This window comes from Lutjanus erythropterus, chromosome 20 (assembly GCF_056507025.1).
Source record: "Lutjanus erythropterus isolate fLutEry1 chromosome 20, fLutEry1.hap2, whole genome shotgun sequence".
Taxonomy (NCBI): domain Eukaryota; kingdom Metazoa; phylum Chordata; class Actinopteri; order Lutjaniformes; family Lutjanidae; genus Lutjanus; species Lutjanus erythropterus.
This window is the reverse complement of record NC_139336.1, coordinates 29,554,259-29,579,399: the sequence shown is the minus strand read 5'-3', so window position 1 is coordinate 29,579,399 and position 25,141 is coordinate 29,554,259. Positions and strand designations below refer to the sequence as shown.

The 25,141-nt window shown below is 40.2% G+C and overlaps 1 protein-coding gene across 2 annotated transcripts in view; it reads left to right on the top strand.

The window, feature by feature from the left end:
• Positions 1-16,234, top strand: part of nup214 (nucleoporin 214) — a 39,193-nt gene extending 22,959 nt beyond the window's left edge. Inside the window, exons 27-36 of one of the 2 annotated variants that reach the window (XM_084745590.1) lie at positions 294-378; positions 1,387-1,439; positions 1,533-3,023; positions 5,681-5,748; positions 5,872-6,049; positions 6,987-7,139; positions 9,572-9,743; positions 11,707-11,852; positions 13,964-13,997; positions 15,777-16,234. In XM_084745590.1, coding sequence (XP_084601716.1) covers positions 294-378; positions 1,387-1,439; positions 1,533-3,023; positions 5,681-5,748; positions 5,872-6,049; positions 6,987-7,139; positions 9,572-9,743; positions 11,707-11,852; positions 13,964-13,997; positions 15,777-15,813 — 2,417 coding nt within the window. In that variant the 3' untranslated portion in view covers positions 15,814-16,234. Of the gene's footprint in view, positions 1-293; positions 379-1,386; positions 1,440-1,532; positions 3,024-5,680; positions 5,749-5,868; positions 6,050-6,986; positions 7,140-9,571; positions 9,744-11,706; positions 11,853-13,963; positions 13,998-15,776 lie in introns of both variants that reach the window. The other variant, XM_084745591.1, reaches the window with a different exon arrangement.
• The last annotated feature ends 8,907 nt before the right edge of the window (positions 16,235-25,141 follow it).

Sequence of the window (25,141 nt, the reverse complement as noted above, 5' to 3'; positions counted from 1 at the left end):
TAAAGATTTGGCTTTGATGCAGAACATTCAGTGGTGGTCTTTTTTGAGATTATTTTTTGGGGTCTTAGCCTTTAATAACTGACAGGATACAGGAAACGGTGGAGAAAGTGAGGAGAAGACATACAGCAAAGGGGCACAAGCTTGAATTGAACCCACAGCCACTGCTGAGGACTCGGGCTGCATGCTCTACCAACTGAGCTACCGGGGCACTGGGCCGTGGCATTCTTAAATTTGGGAATGACCGGCTTATATGATAGATTTTGACTGACTTTTTAAACCTCTGTGTCCTTCAGGTCAGTCGTCCAAAACGGATGTTTCCGTGGCTCCTGCTAACTCAGCAGAACAAAGCACCAGCAAAGGATTCTCATTCACATCAGGGTGAGTCAACTAATGGAAAGTAAAGAACCATTCTGTAATATAAAGAGCCTACACAGCATATCATATGTTCACTTAAAACCAGTACAACTAATTTAAACTAGGGCTGTCCCTGACTAAGAATACAATGTGTAACACTTAATTCCTGTTTGAGCCTCCATGAGTATGTTTTGCCAGTTAGACTTCATGCCTTTCTTCATCATCTTTGAAATGAAAATATCAGATTTTCACAGTCAGCGGAATAAAAAAATGCATCCTCCTATAGTTCAGTTATAAAATCAGAGGACCTGCGGAGCTTCTCTCCCGAAGTTGCAGACGCTGTCCAGCATCACCTCTGCTACATACCACGCACTCCTTTACACCGTGAGGATTTATTTTTATTTTAAGGATTTGTTTCGACCAAACCAGAGTTAGTGATTGTTGGGACAGTGGTGAGTTTTATTTAGTTTCTGTAAAGTCTGAATGAACCTGAGGATGATGAAAAAGCAGTCTGGTGAGTTTGGCATCATGTTGTCAGACACTAAAAATAAAAAAAATGAGCCTGTCAGCAGCAAAAACGAGCACAAAACAACAGTCAAACAAGCAGACGTCACCTGCCTGTGCATTTTTGTGAGCTTCTGTCTGCTTTGTCCTGTAACTGTAATGCACATTGACTGACAAAGGAAAAATAAACAAATGCTTGACTGGAAGAATCTCAGTCAACTACAGGGTGTCCTACTAATGACTCAAATCATCAACCATCAGGGGTCAGCCCTAGTGTCAGCGTCAATTTATTTATCAAAACAAATGTGATGTTAGGCAACCATAACACTTTCCATCGTATAAAACTACACTTGACCATTATCTTATGGGTCGTCATAGCTGCTGGAGGAATATTATGGGTCGCGTACTTTTGCAAATGACTGTGGTTGAGTCCTCTGTTCCCCTTGACTCCTAATGTCACTACATTTGTCACAGGAGCTTAAGATGTTCTCACTGTTGTTTCATTGTGATTTAAATTTTCTTTTGCAGGTCCACAGGCTTCAGTTTTGCTTCAGTTACACCGGGAGCAGCAATATCACAAGGTAAAAACAATATAGCAGCTTGGTATCAGGTAGGATATTTCAAACATACACTCATTCATCATATTCTGTTTTTTTCCCCTTATGTCTCTCCAGGGAAGGATGTGAACAAATTCTCCTTTGGTGGAAATGGCAAAATTGTGTTTGGCCAGGCTGGAGAGGAGTCGTTCTCCCCTGCTCTCCGCACCGCATCCCCCACACAGCCTCCAAGCACATCAGGAGACAAACCCACCTCCACCGCGGCTGCCCTCAGGATTGAGCCACAGCTCCCAAAGACAGCTGGAGGAGAAACTCTGGGCAGTTTCTCTGGACTGCGGGTGGGTGCAGGAGAAGAGGCTAAAGATTCGACCAGCAAACCCACCGCTGTCTCATTTTCCTTTGGGGAAACTGGACTTGGTATTGGAAAAGGAGCAGCGCAGTTTAGCTTTGGTCTCCAGAAGTCTGCGGAAGATTCTGCAGGAGCGGATTTGTCAAAGGGCGCAGCGTCAGGCAGTTTGTTCAAGCCTCCTGAATCAACCCCTAAGCCGGCCTTCTCTGTTCCCCAGACCAGTTTCAGTAGTCTTCTTGCAGTTCCTTCGGACTCCTCAGGGGAACCGAAAGCTCCCCCGCAACCTTCAGAACCGACACCGCCCCCTGAAAAAGAACCAGCTGCTGAACCAGCTGCAGAGAGCCCCAGTCCCCCAGTGGTACCTGAGCCTGAAGCAGAGGAGGCTGCCACCACAGAAACCACAGCAGCCACAGATAAAGCACCAACACCCACACCTCCTCCCACGACAACTACACCTACCCCAGAGCCCCCTGCACCAACTGAAGCGACCCCTCCACCTCCAGCCAGTGCAGCTCCCACAGAAGAAGCCACCCCAGACAGCACCACCACTACAACCACCACCACTGCTACACCTGCGCCCACTTCAGCTGCTGCCACTCCTGCTGCAGCACCCGTCTCCCAGGGAGCTCCAACTGCATTCCAGGTCCCCAGTTCTGACAAACCAGGCTCCATTTTTACCCAGCCTGCACCTGTAACAACAAACAGCAATACTGTAGCAGATACACCGGTCATCAGCACAGTTGCCCCTGCAGCCACCACTCCCACCCTGACTGCTGCTGACAGTACAACAACTACTGCTGCGAGCACCGTGTTCGGCCAACCTGCTGCACCTCCAGCGACCTCGGCTCCTTCAGCCCCCGCGGCGCCCGCATCCACAGCATTCGCCTCAGCTGGGTTTGGTGCCTCAACTGGAACCGGTTTTGGCAAGTCTGTATTTGGCCAGTCAAGCGGCTTCGGACAGCCTGCCAACAACACGGGATCGGCCAGTGGCTTTTCTTTTGGCCAGTCGGCGTTTGGAGCAAGTTCTAACAGTGCCACCACAGGAGGAGGTCTTTTCGGTGCCTCTACAGGTAGCAATGCCATTTCCTTCTCTTTCGGCCCCAGCAGCGCCAACACAGCCAGCAGCACCGGCTCGGGGCTGTTTGGACAAAGCACAGCACCAGCATTTGGCCAGAGCTCGGGTTTTGGGCAAGGGTCTGTGTTTGGGAGTAACACCACCACATCCTCGTCTTCAGGATTCAGCTTTGGACAACCTGGAGGTGAGTGTGAGTCTGCACTTACTGGTCAGTGCTGGTAAAATATGGCAAGAGTTTGTTTTTATTTCTTTCTACGCAGTATGTAATGATCATACCACCATTACAAAGTCGCAATATTTATTAAATAAATATAATAATAATCTGTACAACATTTATCGTTCGTATAAAATTTGTGTTCCCTTTTAACTTTAAGTGTTCCTTCTTTAATAAAATAAAAGCTGCCTGACATTAATTATGCATGTAGTTGCAAAACAAAAACAATGTAGCAGTCAGTCCTTTTAAAAAATAAAAATAATTATAAAATCAAATAATTAATAATTTCCAGTGAGCAACCTTCTGAATAACCTTAAACCTAACATGTCTGTGGGATACAACAGTAGCATAGCTATAGAAGCGAACAAGTGACTCGCAAAGATCAGTTTCTTTGCTCATGATCCCAATCTGTATGTATGTATGTATCAATGAAATGTCTAAACATTGTGAAAAATACTCATTATAACTTGCCAGAGGCCAAGGCAATGTCTTCAAATTTCTTCTTTTGTCTAACGAACAGTCCAAACCCCAAAATTCTCTTAATTTACCATCATAAATGACAACAAGTAAAGCAGCCAGTCCTCACATTTAAGATGCTGGAGCAAATATTTTGCATTTTTGCTTGAAAAATGACTGAAACCATTAATTTCTTTCAGCTGACTAGTCAATAAACTGACTAATCATTGGAGCTTTAATGTTAATGAAAGTTTTAACCGTGTGAAATAAACGTGACCCAATCCACTGGAGGGAGGACGTATCACTCTGTTGGATTTGTAAGAACTACATTCTCGATTGTACGTTAGTGTCACAGAATGGAGCTTCTTTCCTCACAAAAGATCTTTGGCTGAGTACAGACACCAGCTTGCAGAAGAGTTATCATTGCATATCAGACAGCTGATATGACCTGCCCCTGCCGACTTTTGTCATTTGAACCGGTAAAATCGACTGTCAGCACTGAAAGTGAGAATCTTCTACCTGAATTGTTTTGTGCACTGTTCTTTGATAATGTTAATTAGCGCCGTGGCTTTAGTGAATCTGCATTTTGTCAGCTCCGGTGTCAGAACTCAGACTTACTCAAGTGTGCCCATTTTTCACACTCAAACACTCTTAATTTTCACTTGCATATGCAGCAAAATGCTCACGCTGTAGGCTGCAGAGGAGGAGAGCAGCACTGCAACACCAGCAAGCTGAGGTGAACAAAACACAGAGGAGATCTAATTTTGATTACCTTCATTTTAGCACTTTCCGATCCACTAAAGTATGCGAGGTGTAAATTTAAACAGCTGAAATAATTACCTCTTAAAAGCGTGAGAACACTGATGGACATTTTTCATCATAGTCTGACATTTTATGGAACAAACAACAAATCAAATATTTGAAAAAATAATCAACAGATTCTTCAGTAATGAAAATAATTGTTAGTTGTTGCCCTGCTGAACAGTGTTGAAAACTTTTGCCAAAACTTGCTGTACTGTTTTCTGAATCGTGTTTTTATCTGGCTTTCCCTGTTTATCGACCCTTCTTTACCTCCCTTTGTCTTTTCTTTTTATTTTATCCTTGATTTATGTCTCTGCCTCTCTCATAATTATTATTTGAGGCTGGATCTAAAATGAACTGAACCTGATTGACTTAAAAGGCCAGCTAGTGTGCAGGATTTATTAGCGTCTAGCAGTGAGCTTGCAGATTGCAAACACCTCATTCTAAAGTAATGAAAACACAATTCTTATTTTCAGGTGAATTTACTCTGATGATGCCATTCTTATAAATATTATTTTCCATTTCATCCATATTCTGCCAATAAACCCTCATAAATTGTACAAACTGGACAGCACCCTCACCTCAACAGATTCATACTGCTGGAATCATTTAATTCTGTGGCTATTTATTAATCAGAAAAATGACACCTTCAGGCTTCTGAAGTAATGGCATGTACAAAGCTCTCAATTTCAACCAGTCAGCTGTAAAAAAAAAAAAAAAAAAAAAAAAAAAACAATTCATCCGGAGACGTTGTTGTCACCCAAAGTGGTGTTATCCTTTCTAATCAGAACGACAAACAGTAAAGTCATGTCTGAGCTAACAATGTCTGACAGCCCCCCGAATTATATTGTGTCCGTGAGGGCAGCGGGCAGTGAAGGAGGCCGTGTGGAAATATCAACTCGTTCAGCTGACCAGACTGCACATGCTGTGGTGATTGAAGTCAAATGCGACACTTGTTTTGGTTGACAGGCTGTCACCCTGAAGGATAAAACCTAATTTTGTCTGAACTATGCTGCCAGCCTGAGTGGCTTGTTAGGTGTGGCAGTCTGAGGAAGGAGGGTGGCATTAGGGGAGTTGTCCCATTCCCAAAGATTCTCTGAATTCCCAGTGCGGCGTGGGAATGTGTGTGTCTCTGTGGACAGCTGACATTAGACGCAGCTTGTCGCTCCTGTCTACAGATTTTAAGTGAGGGGTCAAGTTTCCATGGTCAGCTCATTCTTTTTTTATGACACTGAGAGAAGAAAAGGAAGCTACCTAGTGGTGACTAGAAAATTTATGTGGCATCACCGGCTACATGACATCTCGTCTCATACTGCAGGGCTAACAGTGTCTCAGTATTGACTGTATTTTTCCTTTCCTTCTTGTTACAGCTTTTGGCTGCTCGTCCGCCACGCCTGTGTTTGGACAGCAAGCTAGCAGTGGGAGTTTATTTGGACAGGTATCATAAACTGCGCTTCTCAGTAAGACAATGCTGTTCACCAGTGAATAGTATGTCTTAAAATTTTAAAAATGTTCTCATTCTTGTGGACACATCGTCTAACTAACATTTCTCCTGCAGCAGCAGCAGCCATCGTCTGGTGGGAGTCTTTTTGGTTCAAGCTCAGCCAACGCAGCGGGCTCAAATGCTGGTGGAGGGTTCTTCAGTGGCCTGGGAGGTAAACCGAGCGAAGACGCTGCCAATAAGAACCCGTTCGGCACCGCTGCTTCCACCGGAGGGTTTGGACAGCCTGCTCAGACAGGTAGGCTAACACAATCTCAGGAAAAAAAACACAAAGCAAAAAAGATTGTTTCAGCTGTGAAGAAAAGTACAGGAGACAAACTTCCATTTGTTGTCTAAGAGATCTGGATACCATGGAGGAGCTAGCTTGCTAACTGTCATGTCTAGATGAGTCTAGATTGCAAACCTGAGGTTTGTACATGTTCATTGCACATATTGTACAAACTAATTATGTTTTATAAAGTGACAACACTGTGGCTAAACACAAGACAGATCATGGTTTAGGTTAAGATGATCCCTCTCGCAAGATCTTTTGTGGGACTTTGGTGAAAAGACACGGCCTGAGCTAACCTGCAAATACTCTAGTTTCTGTGGGTTTGCTTTCTCCATAATATGAACCCTCTCTCCAGTGCTTCAGTTAGCGATTAATCTCCAGGATTTCAGAGCAAGTCTCATTCGTATCATTGCACCTGTCAACCTGAACATCATTCCTCACACGTTCCTTATTCAGAATGTAAATATGAGAAAGGATATTGGCAAATATTTCTGGGTAAATCATTGTTCACCTCCACCCATATTTGGGCAAAAGACAAGCCATAAAAAGTGGAGCAATCATCGGTCCAGTATACGAGAATGTTGACTGGATTTCAGTATGACAACAGACTGTCTGTAAGCTAAATGACACAGGGTGGCATCACCCTATTTAAAAAGCCATGTATTAACTATAAAACAAAGACAGTAATGATGGGGACATTGTTATTGGACAACTGTAGTTGTTGTTTTTGTTTTTTTCACATTAAGAAATGTTTGTTGACAAATGTTCCTTCCTTATATTTTGCCTTACTTATGATTTTGAACAGATAATAAGGCCAGTACGGCCTAAACAGTGGCTTTAAAAAGTCTTAAATTTAACTTGCAGATTCATAGACCCCCCCTTTATCGGTCTATTTCTCCTCTAGGTTCCAACAGTCTGTTTGGGAACAGCGGTGCCAAGACCTTTGGTTTTGGACAGTCCTCCTTCGGTGAGCAGAAACCCACTGGGACCTTCAGCGCTGGTGCAGGAACTGTCGCATCCCAGGGATTTGGCTCCTTCTCTACTCCCTCAAAACCAGGTACAGCTTTACCTCATATTGCTTTTTATTCTAATACACCAAAGTCCTCACTGCATCATCCTGATAGTCTCACCCACTTACTGGAAGTGATGCTTGCTTTTCCTCTGCAGATAATATTTTATCAGATGATTTATACTGCTGACATTTTCAGACCAGACTGTGCTGTTCATACTTCCTTAGAGTGGGGATTAATTTTGTTAATAAGATTTGAGCACAGAGCCTAGTAAATGTAAATAGTGCTGTTATTTTGGCATTTTGTAATTCTACGCTTATACATATTCACCTGATGGGACTCGTGTATTTGTGATGTCTGATATTCTCTGTTCTTTCACATTTTTCTGGGTCTGGCTTTAGGGGCCTCAGGTTCAGTGATGTGTGAGGTTCAGTGATAGTGGCACGGCCATGATAGAAACCCGGTGCACCTTTACATAATCGCATTTCGCACAGCAGCCGACTCTTGACATTGCTTCCTCCTTTATCATCTGAGCTACAGCAAGTGCCCTTATCTCCTCACCCCAGCAGAGCAGAAAGTGAGCTAGTTGGACTCCATTATTACCTGCCTGAATACTGCTGATGCAATGTTACCTCTCAACACTGCCAAGTCACAGTGCGACGATGAGTCAAAGATGTGATGTGTTCATTTCACTATCAAAGGCTAATTTGATACACAACAAGCTTTCGATTATCTATTTCAGCTACATTATTTCATTTTAAATGAGGGATCTGTGTCTTGTATAAACAGCACTGAACAGAGCTGCTACTTCATAAATAAAATTGTGTAGATTTGTCATGCATGGCTAGAAAATTTACCAATTTTCTGCTACAGCTTGCTTTTTTTTTTGTAACACTTAAGAGCATGTGAGGACAGCTGAATAAAAGCAGAATCTGTTAGCGTGCTTTGTCCTTGTAGATTTGTTATGCTATGCTTTGTGAACAAGAGTTGCCGCTTGTCAAATAAATAACATCCACGAGTTTAACCGTCAAGTCATGTAATAAATTTGAGTCATCATCTCACTGCTTTAAAATTGCTATGCTTTACTTAGAAGAGGACTGACATGCCAGTTTGTGTTTGTGTCGGACATTACAAATGATTGTGGACTGTAAAACGTACATTAAGACTGAGCTACACCAACAAATAATTTAATCTAAGACTAGCTGTAATCAGAGTTTAGCAAAATCCAGATTTTAAATTAGTCATAGCTCTGTTGCACAATCAAAACTAATCTCAGTTCAAGTTTAAGCATGTAAAGCGACATTAAATAGAGTTTAATCAGTATGGAAATGCTTCTTTACCCAAATCAAACTAAATAAATAAATTTGAGGGCTGTCAGCACCTCATAAGTATAAAAGGGGCGACACCGTTTTTGGCTGCTCTACATTCCTAATTGTTGCATTGTTTGTTTGTTAGAGTAAAGTAATAATCTGAAATTTAAAGAGAGGTTTAAATCGAATCTTTCTTAATTTAAGATAGTTTAAAAGTTTAGTGAAAAATAAGTTTAAATTTAACCATGATGTAATCTAGTTTAAAAAATAATCCACGTTGGTGCTACTCAGCTTTAGGCTATTTAGATATTTCACATGTTTTTAAAACTGCCTCCTGTGCTCCTGTAAACCCAACATCCAAGATTATTTGACAGATTAACTGGTCAGGGTAGATCAGGTACAAATTAAATTAGATGTAGAGCAAGTTTATATATGAAGCATCAACTTAATACTGTCACAAATAGATTACTTTTTGAGTTTTTTTGTTTTTTTTTTTAGTTTGAGTTTTCTTTTTTTATTCACAGTTCTTGGTAATACTTTAGTCGTGGTGGTTGCAGCCACCCAAGCTATCCCTTCGCTCCACTGGGATGTTGGTACCACTCAGCTCACTAATGCCCTATCATTGGCCCACGTACAGGGAATGTAATCTTGTTACATTAGCTCAATCAATTATTTACTGGGGCATGCTGGTAGCCAGGCTGTAATTTCAGTACACCCTTTCTCCTCCTGCCACTCCTACCTCTGAGGCTGTGAGCTGGACTGAAGTGTTCATCCAGTCATTAAGCTGTCACGGTGTGTTGTTTCCAAACAATAATATACTGCACACAACAAGACACAATGTAGCGACTGTATTCACCATGAGCTGACATTTTCTTGTGAGAGACAATAGGGAAAAATACACACTTTTATTAGGATTGTGATAAATCTACTAATTTTTATATCAGTTTAGTTTTTGCCCTGGTTTAAACCGTGTGTAGAATGTGTGTAGTCAGAAAAATACCCTCCACATATGTGAAATATTCTATGTCAGTAAGCAATAATTGCACCACCCCAGCATCCTGACTGACCTATTTTATCTTTTTTTTCAGATAAACTGTGCTGTAACTGTCTGTAAATGTTGCACTGCTTTCTGCTGCAAAACCTTTTTTAAGCCAGTTCCCCCTCTACAGGTGGTTTTGGCAGCGCCCCAGTGTTCGGGAGTCCCCCTTCCTTTGGCAGTCCCCCAGCGTTTGGCAGTGCGGCGTCGTTCGGCTCAAACGCGTCCTTCAGCGGCAACATGGGTTCCTCGGCTGGTAAAGTGTTCGGAGAGGGAACGGCGGCTTCCAATATGGGCGGATTTGGGTAAGAAACTTTACATGTTCTGTTCGCTATAAGAACAGATTTTGTGGAAGATATTCCAGAGAATTGAGTATGCTCATTTTTGAGGAGCTTAGTGTGAAGGCAACGCTCCATTTTTATTTCATGCAATAAAGAAAAAAAAGAGCAGCTAACCCTCTGATGTGTCGTGATTATCCGACCAGTGCGACTTTGTTTGTTAGCGTCCTCCACTTTTGGCTGAACGGCAGCAAAGTTGGCCTGACCCTATAAATCCAAAAAGTCTGTCCCTGACTTCCTGAGTTAATAATGAACACCACACCAGCATCTTTTAACCATTTTCAAAATTTGGTTTGCTTTTCAACATAGACAAGCCTGGCACATATCATATCTAAGCACAGGAAGCAGGAAAGGATAAAGTTGACCGAGGTTCCAACAGGCACCAAGATTGCTTGACTGTCATTAGAGCACAGTGCAAAAAGGGGGCGGGATTTCAGAAGGGTCAGTTACGTCCTTGGGAGCACGATGACCAAACACGGTCCAGCCATATATTTGGTTTCAACCTATTCTTGTCATTTATTAGCTTCGTTCACTGGTAGGTCAGTAGATCATGCAATAGGTCACAGGTTGGACCACAAGGCAAAGCACTTTAAACTCTCTGTTGAGCTTGTAGACTAAATTTTGAATTGCAACAGTTTGCTACAGTTAGAATATTTCATTTCAAATGAACTGTGATGTGAAAATGTGTAAGTGTATCTATTTTTGGTTTAAATCAACTCCAACATTCAAAGCAAAATCAGCAATTGTTTCTTGTGCCAACTTATTAATAATAAAGTAGAGCAACACATTAATGTTTTTCTGTTTTTAGATCGTCGCAGTCACTAAACATTTCATAATGTCAGTGTCACTGGGCTTTTTGTGCAATACAGAGGGGGAGAGGAGCATACGGATTTTGCCTGCAGCATGGAGCAGGTTTTTTTGAATCAGAACATCTGTGATGTGTCTCTCAGTGCGCCATCACACAAGCATAACAGATAAAACAAGTGAAGGGCAGCTTTCAGCACATTGTTAAGCACTCTGTTAACATTATGGTGAAGAGGTGATAAAATAAACGAAACGGAGCAAGTTTTGGAGGCCCCGTTGAAACCCCGTCCATTTACTTTACAAGGGAGGCTGCTTTTACATTGTTGAATCTGCTGTTGAATCAATGTTTTTTTTTTTTTATTACTCCAATGACCAGGGGTTTAATATAAAAAAAATAACTCCAGGACAAATTACTGAATGGGGAATTCTTTACAGCCCCCATTAAATGAGTCAACTAAAATATTTTAAGGTGCAGGAACAGGGATTATTTTATCGTATCTCCTTTTTCCTCCTTCCCACCATTTGTAATGATTTTTCCAGCTTCATGAACTGTGTGTGTCCACAGTGTGTGCATGTGTTTTGTTACAGTGTGCATGGCTATGAGCCCAGAACTATGGAGCCCTGTGCAGGACTAGATTATTCGCCTCAGATAATCTCACTGCTGCCTGCAGATTAAACTGGCCTGCTCCCTCTCTCTCTCTCTCTCTCTCTCTCCCTCCCTCTGTTTTGCGTATTCTCCCTTTTCTCTCTGTTGGGAGTCAACGGGCGTGGGTCCTGTAGAAGGGATTAACGCTTAAACCCCCATCTCTCAATCCTCACAAACACACAAACACCATCTGACACCTTCCTCCTTACTGACATGTTTATAAGAAATACATATACTGTAGTCATTTCTCCATTTTATTTCCCTTTTTTCTCTAATTTAATTTCATTTATTAGGATCCCCGTTAGCTACAGCCAAAGCAGCAGCTATTCTTCTAAATATATAACTAGTATAAAGCAGGTCACGTCTTTGTATTTTCACTCATTTTGTCTCGGTATCAGATACGTATTTTAATTAAGTTGTCGTAGTACTTGTACCTTATTGTTAGCATATCATATCATCTGTGCCTGCGTCTGTTTTCAGGTTTGCCTCACCTCCCAGCGGCCCGTCCTTTGGTTCTCTAGCCAATCAGAGCACTCCGTCATTCGGAAGCCTGGCCCAGCAGGGCTCTGGCTTTGGAAGTCAGCCGAGCAGCTTCTCAGGCTTTGGACAACAGCCACAGGCAGGAGGTGAGACTGCTACTTCAGCTGCCCCTTTTTTTTTACCCTTTTCTTCCCTCGTCTTCGTCTTTTCATGTCCTCCTGCTCACCAGCACTTAGTTGAATATTGCAGTCAGTGGCTCAAGTAGAGTCAGTATTCTTTCAGCATCAGTACAGTGGTATATTAACGACGACAGAGCGTCTATGTTTTTTACTTTATCTCAAGTCTGTGCCTCTGTTCATCCATCCGTCCCATTCTTGTGAAGGCGGTATCATAACGCTGTGACAAAATTCCTTAAGACTTGACCCAAATGTCCACTTGGACGGAAGGAAGGAAGGATGGATGAGCTGATTCAATTTTGGGGGTCAGAGGTCACGGTCACTTTGACCTCACAAAACACATTTTTGGCCATAACTCAATAATTCATATGATAATTCTGACAAAAACAAACGTGTCACAGGATAAAAAACATTTATATCCAAAAGGTCAAAGGTCAGCTTCACTGTGACATCATAATGTTCAGCTCTCTATCTGTCCTCTGTTCTCCTCTGTAAAAAAAATAGTCTCTTAGTGAAGACAGCATGTTTCTCACTGGAAATGATTCACTGGAATCACACATGTATAGTGAGAATTAACAATAAAACACTTAATACCTTTAACTAAATTCAGTCAAAGTTACAGGTCAGTATAGAGGTAACTTCCATATTAAATTCCTTCAAAGTCTTCACTACATACATTGTATGAATCTGAATAGATATGAATATAAACTGAATTTTTACTGGTTGGTGGAGGCATACAGATGTGAGGCAGTAATTCTAGTTGGCTGGTCATCTCGGGATGCTTTAAAATGCTAAGAAAAAAAGATGTTTGGGGTTTTTCTTAAACAAAATGAATATTCAGAACAGCAAATTGTTTTTGTACAACAGAAATAGCTTCTTACAACCAAACATTTGCTTGTTCTGGTGCAGTAATTATATTGTCTGCTTAGATTTTGCACCAGATGAAGGTTTACTAAAGATGTCCATTGTCAGTTGTCAGAACAAACCCACATACAGTTTGTGCAGTGGAAGTGATTGATACCTAAGCTGCCTTACATCTCTAGTGTTGTATTAGTAGTGGTACTATAAGTACTCCTACTACCAGATGCTACAGTAGTCCAAGTACTAAAATTCTTCAAGATTAAATGGCACCCAGGGTGCTACAATAAGGATTGTATGATGGCCCAGGGCCAGTTAAATGTTTCTTTGAGCCAGTAAATGCACTTAACTAGTTGCCCGGTTGAGCCAGTGCATTGATTGTTACGTTTAATTAATTTTCCTCGTCTCTGAGACTTCGCTCTGTCTGTTTCTGTCTTCACGCAAATGTGAGCAGAGCCCTGACACAGACAGGCTTGTTGACTTCATAGAATAAATGGCCCTAAAACAACATGCAAGTTGAAACAAAAAGAAAATTCACTGTGAGAAAAACATGACTGGGTTGATGATGATCACTTGATACATGCAGATGCACTGTTTGTTTTGTCCTGAGGACCCAACAAAGTCTTGTTTATTTTTTGTAATCGGGGCCAATAGAATTTCTTTTCCAGGCCTGTAGGTTCTTGACCAGGCCAGTGCCAGACGACATTATTGTTGAACCCTGGCACCCAAATGATGGTCATGTTGTGGGACTTGTGTCGGATTCAGAGATCTCTAACCATTAGGCGTCATCTCTGCAGAGATGATGTGCAGGCATGTCTGCATTCGCACGCGTGACCCAAATTTGGTAGCAGATCAGAGTCTTTTGTCATCTGCATCCCACTTATTTCTGTGGGGTTTTTTTTTTTACTCTTGTGTCTCCTTAACTTGTCAGTCAACTTGGTTTTTCTGCAGCCTTTAACGGTTTTATTGTTAGTCGTATACATACTTACACCTATCAGACTGTCCAATTCATCCATTCATCTTTCCAAAACCTCTCTGCCTCTCTGTTTGCTAGCCCTGGGCGGCAAAGCCTCGCCCGTGTCAGGTCATATTACGTACACGGCACGCAGACCCTGCTTGTTACAGATAAAATGAGAATGGCTCGTAGGACTGTGAGTTTTCATCTTTTGGCACACAAACAGTTTTATCGCTAAAAATCACCCAATTAATCTCTCTTTTTGCAGGATTCTCTGGAAACACCTTCGGGTCAACAAACCAGTAAGTGTGGTCAATACGTTAACTTTTAATTGATGTGTTTTTTTGTGTGTGTGTGTGTGTGTTTGAACTATAATGAGTAGACGGACCCATATTTCTCCCTGGCAGCTGTGTGTTGTGCCTGTGGTGCTTGAACTCTGCTGAGGCTCACATCTTTCTTCCACAACACGGCTCCCCGTAGAACCTTTTCAGATTTAATACTACCTCATCTACCCTCATTTATTTCTTCTTTTTTTCTCTTCACTTTATTCATTCAGAGCAGATTGAGCTTTATTGCTATGTCACTGCGTTGAAATACATTATTTTTCTGCCTTTTTTCTGCACTCACAGCCTCGAATAAAAACACTTAAATGGAAGACTAACATTAAAAATTCTGATTAAAAAAGGATCAGATACATAATACAGTAAATACTGGACAATGCTCCACATATACTAAATACACATCATTCTGACCCCCTGTGGAAAGTCGCTGTCCTGTAATGCAAGGTGCATGATTTACTGCTCTACAAGCACTTCCTGACTAATTGCCCCCCTGCGATTAGATGTCCCCTCCCATCCTACTGTCTCCTCTTTCTTTTCTCTCATCCCTCAATCCCACTTTGCACCTCTCCCTCTCCTCTGCCGCTTCTCCCTCCGTTTGCCGCCGCCGCTGCTGCTGCTGCTGCTGCCGCCGCTGCTGCTGCTGCTGCGTGTCACATGGCAGCCAGTGTTCCCCGGGGTGTGTTCCAGTGGAATGCACTCTGAAGTGTGCAGGAGTGTGTGGAGACGAGGCTTAGCCTATTGGACACATTCACATGCTGTTAATAATCCTTCTCTCTCTCGTTCCTTTTTTTAGTTTCTCTTTTTGTGTCGTCCTTCCCGCATCATATTCAGCTTCGTGCTCGTTGTGTTTCTCTGCTAACTTTTGGATTGCAGCAACATTAAAATAGTAGCCGCTTGTTTGCTTGCACACAAAACTAGCATCTGTAATACTTGGCTGAAAGAAAATCAAAATGCAAAAATCTGTATCCTTTTGTATTACAGTTTAACAACTGGGAGACCCCCACCAAAAAAAAAAAAAAAAAAAAAAAATACCAGATTATATACCAGATTAACAGAGATCACAATCCCATCATGAACTCACTGCAGCCACCGCACTGAATCCTGAACAGAGATGTTTATGTGGCAATCTTAAAAACGTAGAATTAAAATAATTTAAAATCCTACTGCCATTTTATTTTAAGTGATATTCAAGATATAAGACACAAAAAATTCAATATTTTGTTTATGTTGCTTTTGTGTTTGTGCTTATTTTCAGTGTGGTGTTTGTCCGTCTTTACCGGCTGTTTGTTTATCTTCTTGAACCTCTTAAAAGGACAGTTCACCCCTAAATCATATATGTATATGTATATGTATATGTATATATACATACATACATATATATATATATATATATATATATATATATGTATATATATATATATATATATATATATATGTATGTATATGTATGTATATATATATATGTATATAACGCAACTGCACAAAAACAGTCCAGACAAATAAATTACACTTCAGGTGAGAGGGGTGAACTGTCCCTTTGAAATTCCCATTTTCCTCCGATCTTCCTCCATAAGAGATTGTAAAAAAAAAATCAAACAGTTTGCTCATTACAGCATCATCACATCAAATCTAAAACTGTGCAGGTCTTGTGGTAATAATACTACTAGTGCCGTTTCAAACACTGAAACTCTTTTTCAATAATCTCTCCCTTTCTTCTTTGTCTGTCATTTCTTCTTGCAGATCAAGTGCTCAAACATTTGCCAGTTGGAGAAGCTAGTTTTAATAAACCTCCGTGAGCTACGCGTCACTCCTACAGTACATTCTGCAATCCAGCTCTTTGTGCCACACAGTGGGTGAAGGGAGGAGGGGGTGAACGTGTTGCATCTGTGTGAAAGGGGTAAATAAAGCGAACTAGCAGATAGATTGACATGCATTTCTATTTGTAGAAAATCTGTATATTTGAGAAGAAAAAAGCTTTCAAGCAACAGCAGAATGAAGTTCAGTCTTTACAACACAGGAGAATTAAATACTGACAGCCATACAAGCAGAAGACAGATTTTCTACACTGTTATGAAAACCATAGAAAACTAAAATCAGTCTTTTTGTAAACATTTCCATGGCCTTCTACAGAAGATGTAGCGCATCATCACACATGGGCTTGTGAGTTTACAGTTTTCTTTATTGTAAAAACATTTGTAGTTCTGGGTTCATCTTGTGTCGAGCTTTTTAAGGTTTTCGTTACAGCACTTTTAAACTCTCGAGCTTTACTTCTGAGCATTTCATCCTTTCGTTGAATTATGTGAGATGGTGTGGAGATCCATCATGGACAAATCAAACCTGTACACTCATGTGGAATGTACCAAAATCCAACAAACCATTTTCAACTGTCATAATAGGTATTGTGGTTTGAGATGAAAAAAAGTTCTATTTTCTTTTTCCAAATGATTTTTGCAGTAAACCCCCCGCTTGATGTATATTTTTACATGAGAAATAAATTAAAATTTCTCCAACAAATCATTTGTCTACTCAAAATTGTCTTTATTAATGCAGTCATGTTAATGGCTCATTGAGTCTTTCTAGTCACAATCAAATGGAGCAAAGTTATTCACCAGTGTAGTGAATAACCAGGTGAATTTTTGTGACTTGTTCTTAATAAATACCAGGTGAAAAAAGGTTGAATTTAACCGATTTATTCTGAATTTAACCATTTTATTTATCAAGGCACACAGGTTACGATTTAAGTGTTAACAGAACAAGGAAAAACACAAATACATTTACACAAATATATATATATATATATATATATATATATATATATATATATATATATATATATATATATATATATATATATATATATATATGTATGTATATAAAAATAAGGATAAATTATTATTAAATGATTGGCTGTTTGAGTGTCACTCGCAGCACGCTTCATTATCAAATGATATAATTGACTGTTAATAAACCCAGGCTTATTTGTTTTGTGCTTTCATTGCAATTTGATTCCCCGGGTCTAATTGTCAGAGTCATATTCTTACCTAAACCTTTCGGAATGCTCCTCAGGTAGCTTCCAAATTATCTGGCAACGCGGGAAGATTTTGTTTAGATATTATACCATTTTATTGAACTTAAAGTACAGAAAATTTTGAATTAAAATGTCTGAACAACCAAGAGCACTTCACATCATTGCGGTCGAAGCAGGGCCTAACTGTGCTCAGTGTTGCTTTAATACAGAGGAAAATGAAATCTGAATATTAGCCATATAAAGCCAAACAGTTTAATACGAGGTGGCATGAAGAATAGCATGGCAGCCAGCCGGAGGCCGTGTTTAGATGGTTCACTAATTAATGCTAATTCCCTGTTGATATGCAGCTCATTCCTCCAACTTCAGTGAAGAATTCATCGACTCGGAGCTAAATCGGTCTGTGGCAGAATGCTGATCGGGATCTATGGCTTGTGTCAGGCGGAGCCTCGATGTTGTGGCATTTGGCCACCGCCATCTACAGAATTAACTTTTCCGGCCCGTAGCCGTGTGTGTGGGGCATGTCACCGTCACTCTGTCCACCCCTTATCTCCACCCGCCTCTCACCGAACGGGTGGCAGAGGTCCTGGTCCCTCTGAAGTGGCACGGGAATGTCAGGGTCATAAAATGTGACCTGAACCAGACACCTGCTGAAATGGTCAAATCTACATTCCCAAATAGTCTCACTGTGAAAAAAAACATGCAAGGATTTAGTGGAATTAACTCATCTTTTCTCAAGTTTTATTTTTTCATGTTAATTGAACATTTATTCTCAGAACTTAGAAACATTTATTATTCTAAGTCTTTTGACTTGACTTTGACTGCACAGAGTTCAATCAGCTCATTAAATTAAGTTAAAAAATATATATTCAGCATATTAGCAAACTTCCCAGCATGCATTGTTTGAAAGTTGAAGCTCTTCTGGGACCCTTCTCTTTATAGTTTGATGACAGGACGAAGTTTCGTGATTGTGACTGAGAAGTTGTTGCTTTAACTTTTTAAATGTTAAACTTAGGACTGAATTAATTTCAAGTTTATTTGACTAAAAAGTTCATTTGTTTTGAATCCTTATGAAACTACCTTAACTTGTCTTTTCTAGTTAAATTTGAATTATGTTGCACCAAACCTTTAAACGAGCTTAAAATTTAGAAAGATCAAATTTAAACCTCAGTTTAGTTTTTTGCTCAAAACCTAGTTTAAATTTATTTCTGTTGCACCAGAACTTTAAATTCTCTGCTGAGTCATCTTTCGTTAACCAGGCTAACCAGCTGCCTAGCTAGCTAGCAAACAATATAAAGTTTTTTTTGTTTGTTTTAGCCAGCCACTAAACAAAACTTTTTTTCTGTCTAGCTAGCAAACAGTGTGACATTTTGTAAACAGAGCAGAGGAAAGTTAACAGTTTCCCCTCTGTTTTATACTTAGTAGGTCCCAACAACTCATTTATTTTTTGTGTATTTATTTACACCAATAAAGTTGGATTTCCTAAACTGAAGTAAGTTTTTAAACTGTGAAACAGAGCTCTGCTTAATTCTAAATCTTGATTTACTCGTTTTAAAAATAGTTCTTCTAAATTCTGATTACAACAAATTGAGTAAAATTTTAAGGAAGCCTAGACAAACTTTTTTAAAGGTAAAACAAATAATTTTTAATGTATAAACTGTGGCTTTAATTTGCTATTAATCAAATATAAATATGTGTTTTGTTTTTCTAATAAGCAACATATATTTTTTTTGGATCGGTTAACCCAACCAGCAACTGAAATATCTTCTGATTATTGTGTTTTTGTCTGAAGTGACAGTGTTGCATACATGCTGACGACATCAGCCTCGGATCTATTTGATGTCTCAGGTAAAGAATTACAGTTGGGCACACTGGCAGATTACTGCGGCACACGGGCAGTTACAGAGCCCAAAGTCTGTAATGCCTTCAACTAAAGCGGATGAGCTTATGAGATTTTCAGCACCCACTCCACAACTGGCCTCTGTGAACACACTGAAGGTTGGGGGGAATGGTTTTTTTTTTTATTATTATTATTTTTATTTTACCCCAAATCAAACAGAACTAGCGACAGTACTACTTTCTTATTTCGTGTGTCGCTGTTCCTGGTGATGGAAAGTCTCACAGACACTCTGGAGGATGACAGCTGTCTTCATGGAATCCAGATAAAAATAGCTAAACCGCCCCTCCCCAACCCCCACCCTTATTCTCTGTTTTTTTTTTTTTCCCACCCCCCCTCAAGTGAGTGATGATTACCAGCTCTCGAGCACATCCTGCCTCGCTTTGCTGACATTTTCATCATCCCTGCATGGATGCTTGTGTGCATCTTTTGGGTCTGCAGGTATTTCTGTGACTGCTAACTCAAGTGTTACCCATTTTGTACTGTACCAGGCGGGCAGCTCGGGTCACGGCGTTGTGCGAGGCGAGTGTTATCCGGGGGCGTCTGTGAGCAGCAGCTCCTCTGAAAGAACACGCTGCAATTATTTTCCCTAATGGGTAATTTTGTCTGCACAGATAATCCAAATCCAATAATCCACTAACAGGCAGTGGAGAGACCTGTCCCCCTGTTTCCTCTCCTCTCTGCACGCTGTGCTGAGTTGGTGGTGCACTGCGGATCGCTTCTTCTAGAGGCCTCCCCCTGTTTGGAGATGGGGCACCTATGGGTAGCTTTGGCCTCACCGCTGAAAGATTCACAAGGCTTCTTTAAATTTTTATGACTAAAAAACAGGAAGATAAATAAGTGAGGTCAACGGGACACAAATATTTTAGAGTCTTATCAGTGTCAGGTTTTCTTACTCTGCAGAGCAACAAAATACGAGTCCGACCACTTGTATTCATAACATTACACCAAAGGAAAATCTATCTGTAAACATATTGATTAAATTCAAGGTTTTTAGCCATGTAAGCAGTTCTAGTGATGGCAGTTGTTGGTCTGTCCACTTTACTCAAGGCTTAAATATATATATACAGATAACCAGAGGATGAATCCTAATGACTCTGGTGATTCCCTGATGTTTTATCTAGCACCACCAGAAGGTCAGAGTTTTCAGATGTCCTGTCAGATATCTCAGCAACTACAGGATTGATTGTTGCTGACTTTTGTACAGGTATTTGTGGCTCCCAGAGGATCTGTCATGAAGACTTTGGTGAGCCCCTGAACTTTCCTCTGGTGCTGCCACGAGGGTTCACACTTGCAGTTTTGACTGAAATGTCTTAACATCGATGGGATGGATCTCCATGATGAGCCAAATCATCAGGTCAAAATTTCCCTTAATCTAATACTTCAGTTTATGACTAATGCTGCCTTCTAAAAATTTCCAGCCTCTTACTAGAGGAAGTTCAGTGGAACGCCACTCAGAGTCGGAGTTTCTACTTGTAAACTTGGGGCAAATCCATCAACCCCTGACTTCATTCAGAGGCAGTTGTCTGATGTCACGCAACAATGGAAGCAAATTATAAATGCTAAACCATCAACTAAGGCAACATAAAAGAAAGTTTTGCTCTCAGAATCAAAAGTTACTAAGTTACGTTGAGATTCTTTCCTCTGTAGATGAGTAAATTAATTTTTCTGAGTTATTTATTCGTAACTAATGTAATGTTGTAAAGACAGCCTTGTTTCAGTGTAGCTGGAGAACAGGTTACTTGTAACTCCCAAAAGTTCCCTTTTCTCCTTCCAGACCCAGTCATTTTTGAGGATTTTCCTACAAAAAGGCTGCTGTGGATCATATAAAACTTACCGCTACTTCTCGGCCACTTTAATTAGTCTCTCGTTCCCCCTTTCGACCGCTTTGATGAGAAGAAACAGAAACGTCAAGGACGTCACATCAGTTTTAACCAGATAGAATAGGTTGGAGGTGCATGAAACTTCGAAATAGAGCCAGGGCGAGTGATTTTTCGAGCAAGCATCAAGTCGCTCAGCCTGTTCGCTGACACACGGAGCAGGTTAGGACATCCTCATTTAGGAAAATTGAAGCAATCAGCTGATTTGTTTATTGCTAATTAGCAAATGTTAGCATGATAACACAGTAAACATACCAACTTCACATCAGCATATTAGCATTGTTATTGCGAGCACGATGGCGTTAGCATTTAGCTTAAAGCACCACCACAAAGGTCTGCTGACATGATTGAAGACCCTTGATCTTATTAAACGTATTTTTCTTTAGACCTTTTGAGTTTTTGACACCTGTCATTTAATTTCTTAAATCTGTGTACTAATTGTGCCTTCAGATGAATTCGTGAACTCGAAATTACGACATGGAAAGTTGTGAACTTTGAACAAATGAGCTTTCAGAAAACTTCCTGTTAAGGATGTTGCAAATACCACACATCATAAAGTTTATTGGATGTATAGATCTATCACCACGTTCAGCTTTGATTGATTAAATTAACACTATGTGATGATGCAAAACATATAACATACACTGCAGTCATTACTTACATTAAAAATCTGAGGATGAAAACAGTAAAGCCTGAAAACTGATTTTCACTGCAGTTCTCTTGCGTAACACTACAAGATCGAAACAAAACAACACAACAGCAAGAGACAATACAATCAACATATATTAGAAATAAGAGCTATGCCGACATAATCATGTTTTCTTGGTCATAAAAAGATAACATTAAAGTTAAATATGCTACATTTCTTTGAGGCTACTTTAGATGTGCTCTGTGAGACACTCAGTTTATGGAAAGATTATTCTGCTGCACTGTGGAAAAATGTTTGTGCCCATTTAAATAAGCAAACCCCTGCTAAAAATCCAAAAGCAATTGACAATACTTAATTTATACTGTTTCATAATCTTGCATCGTCAATTTCAGATTCCATTGTAGTCTGCACTTTTTATTGTGTGTCGCTCATCACCTCCGGGTGTGTGTTTATCCCTTCTGTCCTGCAGGTACTGAAACTACAGAATTGAGTTGCTGATTATAAGGACATGATCACTTTGTATGCTGGTATTCACGCGTAAAGGCTAAGCACAGCTTTGAGCGTCGTAGCTCTGCGCTGACTTGAACATAATTCATGATAAATAACATCCGAGCTGAGCCGCGGTATCAGTAAATCCATCCCAGCCTCCCAACCTTTAATTACCTACCTGCCTCAGTTCCTCCTCTTTCACTCTGCTTCCCTCTCTGTCTTTAACTGACTCACAGGGATTATGCAGTTCAGTGTCATTACTTATCCTGATACTTCAAAGGCGCTTTATTCTGAGAGTTTTAATTTCAAACTCCATTTAGTCTTCCAAGTCTGCAGGAAGTGTCCAGAAAAGAGTCGCCCTGCTGCAGAAGAAGTCTCAACCATTAACTCGTGGCAGCAACATAAACAGGTGCACGCAAAATTCAACACTCGCTTTGCATGTGAATGGATTACGGAGAATGGGCTTAAAGTCTTATCTAATAGACTTGATCGCGGATGACAGGCATTATCACAGATGTCAGGGGGAAAGCTTTGAGCATCACCAGAGCGAGCTGCACAGTTGATGAGGTTTTTGAAGAAAGTTTTTGAAAAGTCAATACACTTATCAGGCAACAACAACTCTTTCTGGTGTCCCCGTAAAAATGTATTTAATTCGTGTAAGATATGATTAAGCATGACCTCAGGGTATGTTTTCAAATCCATGTTTATTTGTTTTTGGTTTAAAAAGTCTTTCAGTGTAGCAACTACCAATTTCATTGCCTTTTTCATATGTACGTTGTTTTTTGGCTTTTCTTCTCCATTTCTTTGAAAGAAATGCTAAAAACAGCCATTGATGTGTTTTTCGTCCCGGTCGTTAGTTTATCATTTTGCTAATGCTGCATTCAGGACAACGTTGGAGGAATTGCCCAGTTGAAACTTCCAACTTCCGACCTCAAAGCGTTCCAGGTGCACAGCACCTAAAGTAAACAAAAGCCATGGCTGACTGTTACAAATCGATGAGTTTCATCAGCAATTTAAAATTTGCTCTCTAGCAAAACTCTAACTAACTAATCTACATCAGTTGTTAGCTAGCTAGTTACATTTGTTGGGAAAAGGTTAGCTTACTAGCTGGATAATCTACAGTACGTCAGTCTTTCACTAGCTAGATAGCTAGTGTTTTGCCATTGGCTAACTTAGATATGACTCCAGGTTGTTGCCCTAGCAACATCTTTTGACCATCTTAAAAATTTAGGTTATTTTGGCAAGTATATAGCATATCTAAGAACATGAAACAGGAAAGGAGAAAGCTGACCGAGGTTCTGCCAGACACCAGGCTTGTTAAAGTGTAATTGGAGCACAGAGCAAAAGGGGGCGTGGCTTAAGAAGGTCAATTGGAATGGCGACTTACAATGACTGCAGTGGAAACAGACAACAAAGGGCTGAAGGAACCTTTTAGTTCCTTTAAAAATAGTTCCTGGGACTACAAGTTCTTGGTACTTTGGATGGAAATGCAGTTTCATGAGAGTCCTTTATGGCAGATAACTTTAACAAGCTGCTTGCATCACTGATGTGAGAAGTCCTCCATTTACACTTAAGTGCACTCGAGGTCAGCGCATTCCTCTGGCCACAAAAGACGTTTTTCTTTTTAAGAGTAAGAGCTGAGCCACCGCTGGCTTCCCAGCATCACCTCTAAATTTCCCACTCAGGTGAGCATTCCCTGTTTCTATGGCGCTGGAATCCAGTTTGAGCCAAAGCTTCGCCCAGCTTTCATCAACCTTGTCAGACCTGGACCTAAAGCAACCATGTTGTCACCTCATCCCTCTTAAAGGATCATTTTGATTGCTGCGGTTTTGGTATAATCAAATTTGTTTTGCAGCAGAAGACTTATTTCATCAATGTCCCTTTGAGAGCGTTTGATTCTGAGCCTTTGATTCTCAGGAAACACTTAAAGTAGTTAATTTTCTTATTTGCTGAATAGAGGAATTTCCCCGCCTCACTAAGCAAGCATCTTGCATTCGAATGCATATTAAACACTGCTGCCGTCAGCAGATTTGTTGGACTGCCCGAATTTGGGGTACATAAATTAGCTAAATCCATATCTGCCCCCAAAATGATTCCTTTTTTTTTTTTTTTTTTTTTTATCAAAATGTCTGATGATGAGACATTGCAGTTGATTCAACACACGCTGTGAGCTTTTACCATTTTTAAACAGTGTGATGTTTGTCACACAACTCTTTGGTCCGGTCTCACAACACCATAGCAACATCTGCATGCTTTTATCTTTATAGTGTATTTATTTGACCAAAGCTTTTTCTCTGATTGGTCAAAGAGGATAAGCATCGGAATCATGGGCCGTGTGCTCACTAAGCTTTTACATTAATTACATCCCAACATGTCTGATTGCGGATAATGCCACGGTCTGCCAGCCAGCAGAGGTTCTGATCCAGTCTGTTACTGTTTCTTGGCTTTAGCTCAGTTTACAAATGGTACAAAATTATTCACTCTGTACATTTGTTGCCAGATAGTAAGACACAGCATCATAAATAAATGTCCTTACTAAACTAGATAATGTATTGTTTCCATTTTGTGATATATTTGAGCAAATTACTTTGTTGTAAATACTGTTTATGTTTTTAGGCAAGACTTTAAAATGTGGACAGGAAGAGGAAGTACCTGATAATTTATGAATTGTTAATAAATTGAGTAATTTCTGAATAGCTGTGATCGGAGGACTATATAGTAGATTATGATCAGGTCATGAATATCTGTGAGTCTGACACACTGACCACTGCTCTGATTGTGCTACTTTGAGTAAAGCCCCATCAAAGTTTGAGCTCAGCTGACCACTTTCATAGTAAGGCACCCTTATAAAAGTGTTATAAATCATAACTAATGGCTTTATTAATTGTTCATTAATGATATGCTAATTACTGGGTTTCCAGGTTGTAGAAAAGTTCCTTCCTTCCTTTCATAAAGTGAATGGATAACCTACATTTATTGCAGCTGCATTAGTACAAAATAAAATAAGATAATAAACACCAGTAGGACTTTTAGCAACACAAAATGTGTCCTCATGAAGGGCTTTTAAAATGATGCATAACCATGTCAGGTTTGAATTTTAAATTTTAGTTGTGTAGCACATTACAAAGTGCCTCACACTAGCAAAATGAAAACAGAATCCAGTAA